General features: G+C 45.1%; 1 protein-coding gene and 1 non-coding gene across 8 annotated transcripts in view; both read right to left on the reverse strand.

Annotated features, from left to right (window-relative positions):
• Positions 1–386: 386 nt before the first annotated feature.
• TSPAN33 (tetraspanin 33) overlaps positions 387–17,187 on the reverse strand; it is an 18,163-nt gene continuing 1,362 nt past the window's right edge. Inside the window, exons 1-9 of one of the 7 annotated variants that reach the window (XM_039860633.1) lie at positions 13,523–13,567; positions 8,156–8,290; positions 6,079–6,136; positions 5,298–5,422; positions 4,894–4,968; positions 3,761–3,856; positions 2,263–2,391; positions 1,700–1,861; positions 387–1,489 (exon numbers count right to left, since the gene is read on the reverse strand). In XM_039860633.1, coding sequence (XP_039716567.1) covers positions 1,388–1,489; positions 1,700–1,861; positions 2,263–2,391; positions 3,761–3,856; positions 4,894–4,968; positions 5,298–5,422; positions 6,079–6,136; positions 8,156–8,290; positions 13,523–13,552 — 912 coding nt within the window. In that variant the 5' untranslated portion in view covers positions 13,553–13,567 and the 3' untranslated portion in view covers positions 387–1,387. Of the gene's footprint in view, positions 1,490–1,699; positions 1,862–2,262; positions 2,392–3,760; positions 3,857–4,893; positions 4,969–5,297; positions 5,426–6,078; positions 6,137–8,155; positions 8,291–13,522; positions 13,568–14,822; positions 14,876–17,187 lie in introns of those variants that run through there. The other 6 variants (XM_039860632.1, XM_039860639.1, XM_039860638.1 and 3 more) reach the window with 6 other exon arrangements.
• LOC120601408 (small nucleolar RNA SNORA5) lies at positions 11,499–11,617 on the reverse strand. Its single transcript, XR_005652436.1, has one exon. It is a non-coding gene; the product is annotated as a small nucleolar RNA SNORA5 (small nucleolar RNA).

The following is a 17,187-nucleotide window of genomic DNA, read 5'->3' on the forward strand; positions in this document are numbered from 1 at the left end:
AGAGATGGCTCTTTTCCCTCCCCGTTCCCGTCTCCCCCTAGCAGAGTGCTAGACACTGATTTCCAGACGTATCCTTGCTTACCCCCGTCTTAAAAGTTTTGGGTGGCAAATTAATTTTACTTCGCTTTAGTTTGGAAAAAAAATTAACATCAGGTTTTGGGATAACTTACGCCTTTTCCATCAGAATTGGGATCTTTCGACCTAATTTAAACGGAGAGGGTGGCTTGTGGGAGGAGGGTAGGGCATCTGGTTGAGGGAGACGGGGCCAGGGAGGTATTGTGGCATTTAGGGGAGTCTCCAGTCCCCTTCTGAAGGGACGGCCCACCGGCTGGGCTCTCTAACCCTCCGTTTCTAGTTGCCAGAATGGAAAATTCATGGAGACTAGCTTAGTCCAGGTCAACAAACTTTTATTGCCATTTCTGGCTCCCCCTGCCCGAGCAAGATCCCTGCTTCTTACACTGTAGAAATAATGAGTTCTGGTGCAGGAGAATGGGGCGGGGGTGGGGGGTGGGGGTGTTACCTCGCCTCCTCTGCACATTGCCAAGGGTAAAGAAACCCCACTTGCCGGAGAGGGAGGGCCAGACAAGAGGAATGCAAGCGCAGGTATGGCTCAGTTCCATCTCTGCTGGCTGCAGAATATAGAGACCATGGTCCCAAACATTTTTCAAAGGGGGTTGGGGGGAGAGAGGGATGAATTTGGCTGCTGTTGTACCCCTTGCCCTTGCTGCCATGTTTCCATGGAAATGAGGGAGGGGCAGGATGTAGCTCACTCTGACTACCTGGGAGGATGGCAGGGCAGGCATTAGTAAACATATCGCCTTCCATTCCTACCCAGCACATACAACTGTCCCCAGCCGACCCCCCAGCTCACTGCCTGCTCCACTCCCTTCCCTTCTGGAGCTGGTATCATGCCATCTGGACTCGAAGCAGGGCTGCTGGTGTCCACTCTCCAGCTAAGTCTCGCTGGCAACAGCCAGAATCTGAGTGTATCGGTCAAGCCCAGTAGCAGCCCTAGTATAGCAGCTGGTTGTAGTGCCTCAGTGAAAAGCAGAGGCTGTACCCCCACAACTCTGTGCAACTGCTGTTCCCGAACATCTCTGCCCAGACAAAACTTAAAAAAACATAAATCCAAATGGATAAGGTTAGAAACAATACAAAATAACTCTCTAACGATGCCGAGGGCTAGGAAGGGGAGAGGAGGTACATTCTCCCGAGACTTGAGGCACCTGTGCACCTGCCTTCTGCCTGTCTGGAGTTTGCTTCTTCCCACTGGGATGCCACTGGGGGGCTGGAATCCAAACCTCCATTTGGCACTGATAGCTGTTCCCACTGCTGTTGGTCAATGAGGCTCGCCTGTCGCCACGGTGTGGAGGTGCAAGATGGATTCTCAGTACCATGGGTCAGCCCGATGCTGCTGGTTGTAGAGCTGTAGCTTGATCTGATCTTTGATCCGATTCACGAGGATCTGGGACAGCAGGATTCCCGCCAGCTGGGAGGAGTGAGAAGGATTGGGCCCTCAGCAATGAGCAATGCTCTTGTTTTCCCTGACTCAGTCTTCCCAGTGCGGTCAGCACCATCTTATCCCTTGCTCCTCGACAATGTCAGCGCCTGACACCTTTGCTGATCCCCAGGTGCCCTCCCCAAAACAAAGGAGTCTTTGAAGAATTGTGGGACCCACAAATCTTATAGAGTAAGTTACCTGGGGTATGGCCAGGCCCAGTGCCACACCACCGAGTAAGAAGAGGTTGCTGTGTATCCAGTTGACCAATTTGTCAATACAACCATTGGTGTAGATGACTTTACTAGCTTCCAAGTAGTCGACGGCCTGCATACCTTGGCCACACATGGTGTTGATCACTGCCTAAGGAGAGAGTTGAAAAGCTAAATGGTACTCCGTTCCAATAACCTTTTCTTTCAGGCCCTAGCTGATGGGCTTCCCACCCTTCCCAAACTTCTAGATTGTCAGAGAATATATTTGGAAGCTGCTAGGTTGGAAGTTGCTAAATACCGCCTTCTCTCCTCTGAGAGATCTGAGTCCAGTTCTCCTTTCTTTAGAAACCTGCCCCTTCTGAACCCCCATGTGGGCTACAGGAGTGAAAGGTTAACAGAGCCATCAGATTAGGGTGAAGAAAAACATCTGACAGCTGTCCAACAAAATTGATTGGTTAAGGTAGGGAATGGGGATTCCCAATAGCTGCTGCCCTAATCAGAAACTAACTCAGATCACTGCCCAGGAGGAAATGAGGTGGAACAGGTACTCACCTGGCTGGGGGTAGGCAAACAACAGGAATAAGGCACAGAGCAGCGCTCACGGCTGGGGTTGTCGTCTGAACAGTTGAAGTACATGTTCAGAGACCAGTCCTTGTAGGAAATCCCTCCACAGCAGCTGAACTGCAACAAAGCCCACCACTAAGGTTAAGAATCACCCACCCCTCAGGGAGAATTCTCAGAGCAGACAAAAGTCTATGGCAAGCTTCCACTTGTAAGCTTAGGTTGTGTTTAAACACAACCTTGAAACTTGAGCTCATGTTTCTCAGTGGCCTTCATGTGAAGTAGTTTTCTTAATTTCTATTACTTTACACATCTTGTTATAACTTACCATAGCTGTATATATATTTTGTTTTACACATTAAACTATGAGCTCCTCGAGGGCAGTTTCTGGTTTGGCAGGCCTACGCAGCATAGAGCATGGCAAAAGGAGCTGTTCAAAAATACTGGTGGAAATAATTAAAGGCTCAGTGTTGCAAACATTTATGTTAATGTAGAGAAAACACAGGAGAAGAATCTTCGATATTGTGGGCCCATAATTACTGCATGAAAACAAGTAGGATCCAAGTCAAGTGTCTGTTGCACCAAGGAAAGGGGAGCTCAGCACTAGTTACAAAAATACTTTCACTTAAAATTTACCTTTTGATTTATAGCAGCATTATTCGCAATAGCCAAAAGTTGAAAGTGATCCAAGTGTGCATTAAAAGATGAATGAGTTAAAGTGTGGTATATACATACAATGGAATATTATTCAGCCTTAAAAAGGAAGGAAATTTTGACACATCCTTCAATATGGATGAATCTTGAAGACATGCTAAGTGAAATAAGCCAGTCACAAAAGAACAAATACTGTATGATTCCACTTATAAAAGGTCCTAGTGTAGTCCAATTCATAGAGACAGAAAGTAGAATAGTGAATTGCCAGGAGCTGGGGAAGAGGGAAATGGGAAATTAGTACTTAATGGGTACAGAGTTTCACTTGGGGAAGATGAAAAAGTTCTGAGATGGATGGTGGTGATGGTTATACAATAATGTGAATGTACTTAGTGCCACAGATCTGAACACTTAAAAATGGTTAAAATGGTAAGTCTTATGTATATTTTACCATAATTTAAAAATTTTTACTTCTGAATAGAAGTTAATATTAAAAAATCTTCCCAGTTCCTCATCCCCCGATTACCAACCACTTGTAATGGTTTCTCACATATCTTTTCAGATTCCTTTTGCAAATAACGAGTACATGTTCTTTCTTCCTCCTTTTTTTTTTTTTTACACAAATGGTAGATTACTATGTATACAGTTCTGTACCCTTAAAAGTACTTTTAAAGCACTCTGCATGTATGGTTTTTTTGCCAAACTCCTTTCCAGAATCCATCACACTGGCAGGTAATAAAAATGCCCACGGGCCTGGAGGGTGACGTCTCTCTTGGGATGACACTGACTTTTGATCATAGGTCCACTCACTTACTGCCCCAGCCCCCTTAGTCCATACCTCCTTCTGACCAAAATCAATGAGGTTCTGTAGGTCCAAGTCATCTCGGTAGTGTACAATAGCATTATTGATGAACTCACTCACTTTCCCTCGTGCCTGCCAGAGACATGAATAGGGAATCAGAACATAGGACTAACCCCAAACCTACTCCTCTCTGCAGAAATAAGAGTAAACCATGGTCATCCTTCTTTATTTAAGTCGGCTTTGAAATCAGAACCAAGTCCTAGTGATGGAAGATGGCCAGTTCTGATGGCCCGATTGATTTCTGGGCCCTCAGGTACCAGTGGACTTGTTTTTGCTACTTCTCAGACCCACATTTCATGATAATCCAATATTTATCTAATTCTGAGTACTACTACCACAAAATACTTGCTGATTAATGCAAAGCAGAGAAACTATTTTCTTTAGTAAAGGCTTACTGAACTGTGGCACTGACCCCTAGTGGACATAAGAAAGTTGCATCTCTTTAGACTTAGATTTACATCATTTTAGGATTTTACTAAACCAGCAGAATTAGGATATTCTGCATGAACACAGTGGCTCTCCATTTCACAGTTTCTATCATGCTCTCTTCCTTCTTGCTCTGCTGCTGTTCTCAAAGTTTCCTAACCATAGTCCTCTACTCTGCCCTAGCAATCATTTGCTCTCTGGGAAAGGAATTCTGATCCTTAATTAAAAGGACTATCACTAAATGGCAGACAACTTCCAGATATGATAAACGCTATACAAAATGTTGTCTACTTTCCCCCTTCCTTCCTTCTGTTTATCCAAAGAAATAGTTTTTTCAAAAAAATAAAAGGTTCTTCATGTTGTCTGTGGTCCACTTGACAACTGAGTTTTATCCAATCATTTGCCATTAAAGTTTGCAGATTATTTTGACTTTGTGTTCACAGAATTTACTTTCTTGTTGAACTCTCAGACTGTCAGAGGAAAACATCTTACAATCTTGAAATCCTCTTTAAATATGGTGTCTTTAAAGGCCATTCATTCATCCCTAAGGAGAACCTTTCAAAGGCTGACACATCTCAGGGGAAGGAGTGCTGTGCTTAATTAATCAGGCTATGCACAGGCAGGAACTTTCCCTTCCTCCCTCTGGTTCACACCCGAGGAGGCCCCTTGGCTCCCAGTGCTACCTTGTCTGAGAAGATGAAGCCCAGGACCCCAGCAGCCAGCTGTAGCAGGAACACGATGGTGAGACAGAGCGAGAACTGTAGGGAGCAGTCAGGAGAAGGAGACAGTCTGTTACCATGTTGTGGACTCTTCCAGGGCTATGGGAATTACTAGGGGGCCACAGGGTACTTCTGTCAGATGTCCCCCATACTGTAAAGGCTGCTGCCTCTCGGATGCCATCTTGGGGATGGCCACCCTGTGCTGGGTCACCTGGGCTGAACTCTACAGTGAGGAGTGGACAGCACAGGCCTTCGGGGTAGGGTGGGACAGAGGAAACCAAAAGGTTATTGTAGGAATGGCATCAGGAGACTGAGAGGCACAGGGAGGAGGGGGCCAGAGTCTCCTGGTGGGGCCCCTGACCACTCACTGTCTGCAGGAGGCAGATGTTCTCACGGAGGGATCCAATACAGCCACAGAAGGTGAGCAGAAACATGAGGACGCCCACCACGATCAGAAGGATGGCCGGGTCCACTGCCAGGCAGGCCAAGGCTGCTTCTGGAGGAAGGGGTGTCTCTCAGTCTGAGACTGCCGCCAACTCGGGATGGTACCCAGGGATGGGGTAGGAGGAAGCCCCCTAAATGTTTTCTCCCCTCATAGGGGGATCTCTAGTGTGGTCGGGTGAAGGTTACAGAGAGGCAGTACTGCCAGCCCGTGGGGAGAACAAAAAGGGCCCAGCAGGGTTGGTGGCGTTTAATTTGAGGAACTAACAGAGTAAGAGCCTTTATTCCCGGGCTTAAGAGAGGAGGGACCACTTTCGCTCCAGAAAAGAATTAGAATGGCATTAGGCTCGCCAGCTTTGCTGATCCGTTTCCTGGAGACTTTGTGCAGTAGAGGAGGAATGAAGGTTGAGTTACTCCAGGACAGAGCGAGGGAGGGGCCGAAGCCTCTGATTACTCTCTGCTCCCAGAGAGTCTTTCCTAGACATTTCCTAAGCCTAAAAGGCTGGCATATTTGGAAGATTTGTGGGAGCTCAGAAAAATCCAGGTGAATTGGCATGGGAACAAGCTGCCAAGATTTGACTAGAAAGTGGTTGTCCTCTGTCGCCCCCCATAACCAATGTGGGAAAGAATGCTACAGGGCTGAAGGAAGCAGAGGAGGAAGGGGCCTGGCAAGAGTCGTGGGGAGACAGAAGGGGACCTGTAGCTCACCTGCGTGCTTCATCAGCCGAGCATAGACTCCTATGGACACCATCACCATGGAAATCACCTGCGAAGACAGGGAACCAGCCAGACCCTGAGATTTTGGAAACCAGAGGCCTGATCTCGGTGAGTAACCTTAAAGAAGGGCAGGTGGACTTTCCCAGGACCCAGAGATAAGCACTTTTCTCCTCCCTAGTGATACTGTTATAGTGTCTATCAGTGCTTTACCTCCACGAAAAGCATTCACTGAGATTATCTCATTCGAGCCTCACAACACAGTTATCTTGTAAGGCAGCTATTATCCCCATTTTACAGATGAGGAAATTGAGACAATATGAGGTTAAGAACAGTGGTTAAGAACATGGGCTTTGGAGCGAGTCAGACCTGGGTCCATGCTAGATGAATAAATCATTGAGCCTCAGTTTCTGAAGATGGGAATTAAAAACAACTACATCTAACAAAATTAGATGAAAATTAAATAAAATAGAAAGCACTCCACAATGTCTGACAATAAATATTATCTATCATTACTAATAGTTAACTTGCTCTGGATCACATAGAAACTCTGCGAAGTTCTGAATTCTAAACTAGCTACATCAAAGGGTGGGTCTTAAAGCTAAAGCAGGCCTGGGATAGAGGCACACTCCCAGGTCTCTAACTCTCGTGAAGATCAGTATGGCGCCAAATGCAAGAATGAAAATGCATATCAGTGAAAGAATGCATGAATGAGTGTGAGTAAAACAGAATTGCCTTGGCAAAGGAACTTTTGTCTTTATAAACCCCAATTCCAGTGTGGAGGACTAGAGTGTAGACCTTTCAATCTTCCAGCTTTACCCTAAGAAAACAAACCCATCCGAGACCACCAGGGGCCTTTCTGCCAACCCTCAAGGCCTCCAGGAGTGAAGAGCAGCCCACTGTGCACATCCTTGGGCCACCCTTTCTTTCTTTGTGCCAAGTCCCCAGGCTCGTGCTAAGCAGCAGCTGGCTGTCACCATGGCAATAGCTGGGGCCACGCTCTAGCTGGAGGGAGTTCTCAGCAGCAGGGACTTGACCAACTCAGTGGGGAAGAAGGTGGCTGGCTAGACTCCACTATCCGGCAAGACAGAGACCAGCTGGAAAGACTCATCTTGGAGCTTTGATGGAAGAAGAGAATTGGGCCTCTATAGCAGCTAATAAGGTCAGACTAGTCTCTCTGTAGAAAGACATTTTTCCTCGGGGCCTCTGCCATCTGGTGCATTCAGCAGTAAATGGGAAATCCTTATCTAAAACCATGTCTTTCAGAACACTTTCTGCCTGTATACATAGCCCTCTCTCCTTGTCCCCTAATAATTTGACACCGTTTCTGACCCAGGGCCAGAATTGTTATCTGCTGGCCCTCACACTTTATCCAGGAGAAAAGGAGATGCTTGCAGAGCTGAGGGTGGGGCTGGAGGTGCCAACTGGCTTCTTGTCCCACAGCACAACCAGGCTCGGGGAGCAAGGGGGAGGGTGGGAGGCAAAGAAACCACACAACACAGGTCCAGTCATCTTCCAGGCCCAGAGACACAGCCCTTTGCCAGAGTGAGCATCTCTGCCCACCTTTTAAAACAACACAGTCAATTACGGTTCTGAATATCACTTTACTGAATCGTTTAAAAATACGTATCTGCTTTTTGTGTTGTTCAGGAGCCTCACTGGTTTTTCACATGTTAAATTTTCACTAGTGTGTATAACTTTCCACAAAGATGGTCTCAGATTAAATCCTAATATGGCTAAAACAAGAAAGGGAAAGCAAACAGGTGCCATGTATCACAAGGTAACTTAATTTCGTACGTGGGCCTGCTACTAGAGCAGTTGCTCTGTCTCTGCTGTAGATAGAACAGTGTCACCCCAGAGATGTCCCGTCCTAATTCCCAGAACCTGTGAGAATTTTACCTTATGTGGCTAGAGGGGCTTTGCAAATGTGATTCAGTTGAGGATCTTGAGATGGGGAAATTATCCAGGTGGGGCCAATATAATCATAACAAACCCTATAAGAGGAAGGCAGGAGGGTCAGAGTCAGGGGAGATATGTATGACAATGGAAGCAGAAGTTGGAGATGTGGTACCATGAGCCGGCAGCCTCTAAAAGCTGGAGAAGGCAAGGAAATGGATTCTCCCCTAGAGACTCTGGAAGGAAGCATCCCAGCCAACACCTTGATTTTAGGCCACTGAGAACTTTTTTGGACTTCTGAGCTCCAGAACTGTCAAGAAAATTCATTTGTTGTATTAAGCCATTAAGTTTGTGGTAATTTGTTACAGCAGCAATAGGAAACCAATACACTATCCAAATCCAATTCATCAGCTACATGTACAAGGACCACAAAGATGAATAAGATGTGGTCTCTGCCCTTATGGAGATGTATGCATTGTGTGGGAGAAGGGCAAGGGCATCTACAGACTAAGGTGCTTCTCAGCCTTGGCTGCCATTAGAATGGTGTGCGAGGAGGAGGAGATCTTAAAACTCCTGCTGTCTAGGCTGGACCCCAAACAAGTATATCCGAACCTCTGGCATTGGAACTTAGGCAACAGTAGTTCTGATTGTGTTCCAGGTGATTCCAATGTGCAGCCAAGTTTGAGAACTGCAGCCTAAAGCACACTCAGCCAGGGATCTAGAGCAGCAGGTACAGGCTACGCCACAATCAAGATTAAGACTTTAATATTATCATTAACATTTGATATAATCATTAATGATACCACTTACCTGGAGCTCACTAACTCTGAAATTCTGCATTTCAGTCCTTGATCTGCCTCTTTCTCCTGGAGTCACAGGTTGCCCTCCCACTTCTACATCTCCCACCCTGAATTCCAAAGTAGTGCTGCTCCTGTTACTAGCAGAGCATTTTAGAGCTGAATAGAACCTTAGCAATGAGCTTGGCCACTCTCCTCTCTATAGATGAGGTGGAAAGAGTGAAGAGAAACTTGACCAAGTGCATATGGGTGCAGTGGTAACATCTGGACTAACCCAATTTCCAACCTCAGTCTGCTATATAAGTCTTTGCCACGAAATCCTTATAATACCCCACAATATCACCAATGGACCTCTTTTCATGATAAAGATGGAGATAAAGACATTTTTCTTTTTAGAATGACTTTTCATATTCTGGCTAGAATGAAGTCTTGCTGGAAACATTTAAAAGCTAGACACAGTTTTTAAAATAGCTGAGTCCAGCAAAAGGCATGTTTCTGAAGAGCTGTTGATCAAATTATATAAAATAATTTGTAAATGCCAGTGCCTTTATCCATATGTAAGGTGAATAATCACCTAAAAATTAAAATAGCTATCCCCTGGGCTCCATGGAAAAATGGCTGATTCCAAGACTGGCGTAGGAAATATACAAGATAAGCCTAGAGCATCTGGTAGTACCAGAAAGTAAGGAAATGCTCAAAAACAGGCAAAAATAATAAAACCTCATATTGATGTGGGCATGCCAAAAGGACATCAAAATAAAGTATGCAATTATTACCCCAAATATAAAATAAATATCCATGAGTCCCTACTGATATAAGTGACTTAATAAGTAAATAAATGGAGGATAAAAGACAAATCTCCCATGCAGAAGAATTCCAAATAATTTATGTAGATATTGCACTCTTGAAGTGGAGCATAACTCCCCACTCCTCACTTACTATGTGGGCTGCACATAGTAACTTCCTTCTAAAGGGTACAGTATGGAAAAGGGTAGGGGGACTAGCTTTACAATGGAGAAACCTAACAAATATTACCTCAGCCAGGTAATCAAGGTCATTATCAACAGAAAGAAACCATTGGTATATGATATGATGTGATGAAAATGGCACTTTTCCCTCTGTGGTCTTTCTCCGCAAACCCCATAACCACAGTACAACTGTGAGAAAAACATCAGGAGAGTTCCAGCAGAGGGACATTCTACAAAATATCTGACCAGTACTACTCAAAACTGTCAAAGTCCTCAAAACCAAGGAAATTCTAAAAAACTGTCACAGCCAACAAAAACCTAAGGAGACATGACAACTAAATGAAATTGCTAACTTGGATGGGATCCTGGAACACAAAAAGGGCATTAAGTAAAAACTAAGGAAATCTGAATAAAGTATGGACCTTAACGATAATGATAATGCCATTAATTTTAGCAAATATATACCCCATGCAAGATGTTAAAAATAAGAGAAACTGGATATGGGAGATATTGAGAACTGTCTGCACTACCTTCTCAATTTTTCTGAACTAAAAATGTTCCAAGAAATGAAAGCTATTAAAAAAAAAAAAACAAAAAAAACCCAGCCACCCCAACTCGTTAGTTAGTAAATCCTCTCATTTATTTATTTATTTTTTTAATTTTATTTTTTTATGGTGACATTGGTTAATGGAATCCAATAAGTTTCAGCTGTACACTTTAATAGTAAAGTATATAGATATTTACAGTGTTCACTTCCCATAGTTAGATTTCTTTCTGTCACCACATATTGACCCCCTTTACCCCATCTACTTCCCCCTAAATCCTATATCAGATTTTCTTAAATTGGGATCTCTTGCATGCAATTTTACAAACTTTAATCAGGGTGATATCTCCTTACACCAAAGCCTAAGGCAGAGGGTCTTAATATTGTTCGGGTGACAGCACGGGCAAGCAGCAGTGCTCTGTTGGTATACCCTATACAGTTGTGAAGTGTTAAATTATTTTTTAAACTTTAATATGCTATTACTGCTATCTAATTTACAGTCCATATTTAGCTTTTTCCCATTTATCCCGATAATGTATTTTATAACCGATTTCTTTTTTTGGGTCCAGGAGCCAGTCAAGGATTATGCATTTAGTGATCAAGTCTCCTTTAGCCTGGAAGAGTTTTGCATTTTCTTTCTTTTTGGTCTTTTAAGACACTGATTTTTTCAAAATTGTGGTAAAATACATATAGCGCACAATTAACCATTTTAAACTGTACAATTTAGTGGCCTTAAGTGCATTCACATTTCTGTGCAACCATCACCACTATCAGGTTCCAAGATTTTTCATCCGAAATCGAAACCCTGTACCCATTCCCTCCACTCTTCTAACCCTAGCAACCACAAATAGGCTTTCTGTCTCTATGGTTTTGCCTATTCTGCACATTTCCTACAAATGGAATCATACAATATGTGGCTCTTGGGTCTGGTTTCTTTCACTTAGCATAATGTTTTCAAAATTCTTCCATGTTGCAGCATGTATCAGTACTTCACTACTTTCTATGTCCTAATAATATTCCATTGTATGGATATAACACAATTTGCTTATCCATTCATCCACTGATTGACATTTGGGTCATTTCCACCTTTTGGCTATTGTGAATAGTGTTGTCATAGATATCCCTGTATGAGATTTTTTTCTTTTTTTTTCCTGGGGTTTACCTGGTAGCCCACCGCACCACCCCACCCTGCCTCCAGGTCTAGGAGCTTGGTATCTGTAACCAAATTTATTCCTGAGGCCAAGCCCATGAGTCAGGGTGTTTGTATGGTAGCCTTTTGGGCCAGTGCCAGCCGTGGGTGGGCAGGTACAGAATTGGACATGGCTGTGGCCGTGTACAAGTTTTTGTTTAAATACCTGTTTTCAATTATTTTAGGTATACACCAAGGCGTAGAATTGCCAGGTCATCTGAGTAATTCTATGTTTAATTTTTTGAGGAGCTGCCAAACTGTTTTCCACAGTCGCTGTACCATTTCTCATTCCCACCAGCAATGTATAAGGGTTCCAATTTCTCCACATTCTTGCCAACACTTGTTCTGACATTTTTTTTTTGACACTGATATTTTTGCTAAGTCTAGGCCAGTTCTTTTGCAAAATATTCCTCAATTTGGATTTATCTGATTGTTTCTTCACGATCAGATTCATATGACACATTTTTGACAGAAATATTACACAGATATTGTGTCGTCCTCAGTGTGTCATGTGAGGAAGCACAACATGTTAATAACTATCATAGAAATAAGGAACAATTTACGAACAGGTGATATGGCTGTTACACATATGTCTCTGCATCTCATAAAATAATAATACAAGCCCTACTCTAAATAGTTCCTTAGTTTTCCATAATATTTGGTTGCTGTTTGTCCTCTTCCCTTTGCTTTCAGCTAGTACTTGCTGGCAGATAAGCAGCCACAGGTATTAATGTTCATGGGAGAAAAATGAAAATGAAGACAATTTTCTCCATTATCTTGACTTTCTTTTTCTTGCAAATTGGGAAAAGATAGCCATGATTTGATGTTTGTGAGAACCAACCTCATTCTAGCTCCCAGGGCACTACTTCAGAGCCATCGGTGCTAGGAGAGAAAGGTAATAGCGCCCCAAGTCGAGACCCTGAACAAGAGTTCTTCTCCTGGCTCTAATGCCCAAATGCCAATAATTACAGCAGATTAGCTCTTGAGGTTATTTCCACTGGATTGTACCTTAAGACCAAGGTGGTGTGTCAAGCCCTGAGGAGTGGACCTAGGGGAAGCCCTAGGAGATAACAGTGGGGTCTCTGATCCTATGCTATATATGAAACTTCTCTGTAAACTGTAAAACAGAAAGATATCAATTATCATCTCCCTCTGGCTAACAGTAGGAATGTGAGCAAAGGGGGTTCAAGGCTGAAGAAAGTCAGGCTCAAGGTTAGCTCTTATCTAAACTCAATCCCCGTCCACTTGCCACTTGTCAGAAGAAGCACTCACCCTAGCTCTCCAAGTCTATCCCCAACAGGTGACCTCTAGGAGGCAGCCATCCTCTCTAGAATCTAACAATAGTAACAGCTACCTTTTGTTGAGCGCTAAGGGCCAGGTGCTAGCCTAAACACTTTATATACACTATTTCATTGAATTCTGACCACAACTCCAAGTGGGTTTTAGTATCTCCATTTTACAGAACTGATGCTGGGAGAATTCAAGTAACTTTCCCTGGTTCATTCAGTTAGTGAGCGGCTGAAGTGGGACTGGAACTAGGCCCACGTGTCTCCAGAGCCTACGACCTCAATCACATGGCTGCCTTCCTCTCTCTGCCTCACAGCAACCCCAAGACTCGTGCATTTACCTCAGGACATATGAGATGGGAAGAAACTGTCTACGGTTCTTTGGGGGAAGCAGTTGGCAATCTCCGAACTGGGTGGGGTTCAGGCAGGGGTTAGTAAGATAGCACCAGGAGGTGATGGTGCCAGCAGGGAAGTCCCTGGAACAGTGCCCGGAAAGGATAAGACAGGGCATCACCACACAGGGCTTACCAGCCCCCGAGAGAGAGCCCTGGCCTTGACTGTCTTCAGCATTCTGAAGTCTCATCGGGGCGAAGTGGGTAGAGCTGTCTCGGAGTCCCCACCTCCACTTTGGAATGTCTTTCCCTCTTCTTTTGAAGGTGGTGGTACAGGACAGCTGAGATCAGAGTGATTGATTCCCTGTGTGGTAATCAAAACACTGTCCCTACCCAGAGGGATGATGAAGAGGGAGGAGTCTGCACCTTGGGTTTCTCAGTGCCATCTGTCCTCATTTCTGGATAAAGTCAAGGAAATCAAAGCCTGCTCGACCTACAGCTGGGCCTCCTCTCCCGCCCAGGATCTGCACACTGGTCCTTCTGTGGTCATCCTGGCACTGTCGTTCCTGTGTTTCTGATCTGAGGTGGCAACTCTCCATGTAAAACTGGCACTTGGCTTTCTCCCTCTGGACTGGATGGATGGAATTGTCCTGCTGGAGTGGAGGAGTGCACAGGAAGCTTTCCTTTCTGGCGTCTGGGGCCAGGCCATTAGCTTCTTTCTTAGCCCATGGCTGGTTTTGGTTTTCCAAGGTTACAAATGAGCAAGGGAAGTCCACAAGGGTCACAGGAGTCTAAATACTCAAACCCACGGTCCTAGAGTGACCAGCTTGATGCATCACCTGCTACCAAAACCCTGAGAAGTACCACATGGTTTCTTTTATTCTTTTCAAAGGCTGCTTGAAGTTTTTGATGGTGTCCTTGGTACAAGGTAAACAGAGCTATTAGGCGAGTTAAGAAGGCATGTATGTGACCTGATAGCAAAGGGTGTGGTCCTTGTCTTCATTTCTGGTGGTTTTTTTTTTTTTTTAAATGAATGTGACTATTTCACTTATTGCAGCCTGCCTAGCCTGCGGGAAGGAGTGAAAATGGAGATGGTTCTGCCTCCTAGTGTATTTAGGGATGTGGTGTGTGTGTGTGTGTGTGTGTGTGTGTGTGTGTGTGTGGTGGGGGTTGTTAGATGGTGGGAAGGGCCCCTGCCACTCAGAAGGGGTTTTTGCCAGGCTTGATACCTGTTCATTTCCTCACGGCTTCTAAGCCAGCTTACAACAGATGGTGCTGCAGGTGGCGTGGGGCATTCTGAGTGCCCTGGGGACTCCAACACACTGGCCCTGGATGGGAGAGCAAATTTCTTGAGGAAGATACCTCACCAGAGGACTGAATCAGCCTAGGGAAGACCTGAATGGGGGTCCACGTGTGCTGGAGTAAAAGTGAAAAAATCTGGGTGCTGTAGATAGTAATAATGCTTGGCTCTGAGGGAGATTCTGGAGAGGATGGCTGCCATTTTTTCTGACTTGGCTTGAGAGGACCACAGTACCCACTTTAGTGGAGAACACAGTTGGATACTCACCACCAGGAATGCTCGAGGACTTAAGGTTATGCTGCATGTTGACGGACTAGTGTACACGAGAGATGGAGGAAGAACATTGTGCCTCCACCCTGTAGAGTCTGCTCTCTCATTCATCATCCAGTAAACATTCAATAAGTACCCACTCTTTGCCAAACATACCTGGGCAGTGAGAATCCAAAATAAGGCAGTCTCTACCCTCAGAAGCCTGAAGTCTGGGGTGGGGGGAGATATAAATAAACACAAAATTGAGGCACGGGTAAGAGGTATGACAATTAAAGTATGTACAAGGTGCCATGGGATCCCTAAAGCTTTGCCACCAAGGAAGCCTAGGCTGAGACACAGCTGGAGGGCCAACTTCTGGGCTCTGCCTGACTCAAAAGTCACCCTAACTGCTGCCTTGAGTGGGAAAAGGACCAGCAAGGGAGGAAGTGGCTGCTGTGAGCAGCACTGATAATGTTCCTGCCAACACATGCCCAAGGCTGATAAAGGATGTATTTTCCCTCTGAACAGAGCTGTCCAATACAGAGAGGTGAGGAAAGCCAGCTATTCCTTAACTGAAAGATTGAAATACAAATTTTGGGATCTTGGGGCAACTACTCCAAGCCATGGATGGGATCCTAAGGATCAGTAACTCGGCAGCATGATTCTAGGGAGAATATCAGAAGTCCCAGGTAAAAAGGAAAGTGAGATTTAAAACATAAAAGAGGAGTAATTGGTTATGGTCCCAAATGAGCTTTCTGAGTCAGGCTCCAAATGCCCCAAGGGTCAGAGCTCCTAGAGCAGCAGGAGAGGTAGCCACCACCACCAATGACTATGAGCCCAGATGATGCTGGCTACCTTCCCGATGTGTTCCAGGCACAGACAAAACATCACCTATACACAGCTCTCCCAGCAGCTGGCCAAAACATGCATGCTGCCTAGAAGAAGAGCGAGCCGACAGTCCCGACCATGGGTGCCTCCTGGGCAGAAGAAGAGAATTTGATTAGGATGAAGAAAGCCTGCAACAAAGAAAACCCAGCATCCAGTCCCTGAAGGGGAGATGGAAAGGAAGATGACCTTGATTTGGAGAAGCAGCCCTTCATCCCCAGCTGCACTTGTGTGGACTGTAACTCTGCAGCTCTGGGCCTGGGGGAGAAGTGATACTCAGGAACACCTGAAAAGTCCCCTGGGAAGGTCAATGTCCCAGGATACCAGGACACAGAGAGATGCATCCTTAGATCCAACTCCAGGTCTTGAAGAAAGAAAATAGTCCCTAAAATGATGCATTCATCTTTAAATAGTTCACAGAGTCAGAAAAATGTTCTTTAGAGGAGAAAGATTAAGGACAGAGAGACAGATATATTGGCTTTGGGTCACACAGTAAGTTGGTGCCAGAAAGAAACTGGGCCTCTTGTCCTTCAGTGTGCTATTTCTAGGGCCTCTGGCTTTTTATGAGTCTAAAGTAGGGCCAAGAAGGGGCTCTTCTCTAATTTCGGGCAGTGCCAGCTTGGTTAGGCAGGTCCTCTGACCGCGAATGTAGCATTTTTACCAAGGTAAATGGATTTATGCAGCCAAATCCTCTCTCTGGCTGCAGACTCCCAAAGTCATTTGTCTGGTAAAAGGGGAGGTGAGGTGAAGTGGGAAGTCCAAGAAAATGACCATGAATACAAGTGCAACAGATGCGCACAGCTGTTTGTCGCTAAGGAGTGCAGATAAGGGTGCCATGCCAAAGGCTCCAAAGGAGATTCAGTCCTGGCTGATAGAGGAAGTCAGCCTGAGGATCTAAGGTTTCTGAGAGGCTAGTGCTAGCTCTGAGGATGGCATGTCATCAGCCCAGCACACTCAGTGAGCATGTGGGAGGATTCACCGGGACTTGCCTTTAGGTGGAGAGTTCCCCTTAGGACATCCCCCATCCCTGGCAGAGTGGTGAGATTTTCTTCTGTTCTTCCCTAACCTCCAGCTAAAGCAGAACCTAGACCACGGGAACTTGAGTTGACTGGTTAACTACTAACACTAATAATACCTCAGCTACAGTAGCAGCCATTTGGGCCAAGGACTTCCCCTAGAGGCACTGTGGTTCAGCAGAAAAACCACCAGATCAAGCCTACTAACCAGCTGTGGGACCCTGGATAAAACAATGAACATCTCTGTGCAGGTACTGGACAAGCTGTCTTCTAATTTTTTTTCCCAGTTCTAAATCTGAGACTCTGTTAGGAGCTCAAACTTCATTTTTTCCCAGCACAATGGTTGAGAGTGAGCTGTCATCACCACCCTCCGGGATTGCTCTCATTTGTTCCAACAGGCTAGCACTTATGTACTCTGTGTCTGTTCTTCACACCATGGCCTCTGTGAAACCTTTCCAGAGACTGGCTTAGATGCCTGGTCTGCTCCCTCTCCTCAGAAACATACTTTCGACTCACAATTCTTCCCTCCTGCAAGACTGAACTTTAGGTCTCAGGCAGAGTTGGGCAAGCATAATGGGCACTTAGAGCAGAAGCTCTGGTGTAGTTGGAGCTGGAAGAGAAAAGCGGAATGGTGGGTGCGG

Source organism: Pteropus medius, unplaced genomic scaffold, assembly GCF_902729225.1.
Source record: "Pteropus medius unplaced genomic scaffold, Ma_sr-lr_union100, whole genome shotgun sequence".
NCBI classification, from domain to species: domain Eukaryota; kingdom Metazoa; phylum Chordata; class Mammalia; order Chiroptera; family Pteropodidae; genus Pteropus; species Pteropus medius.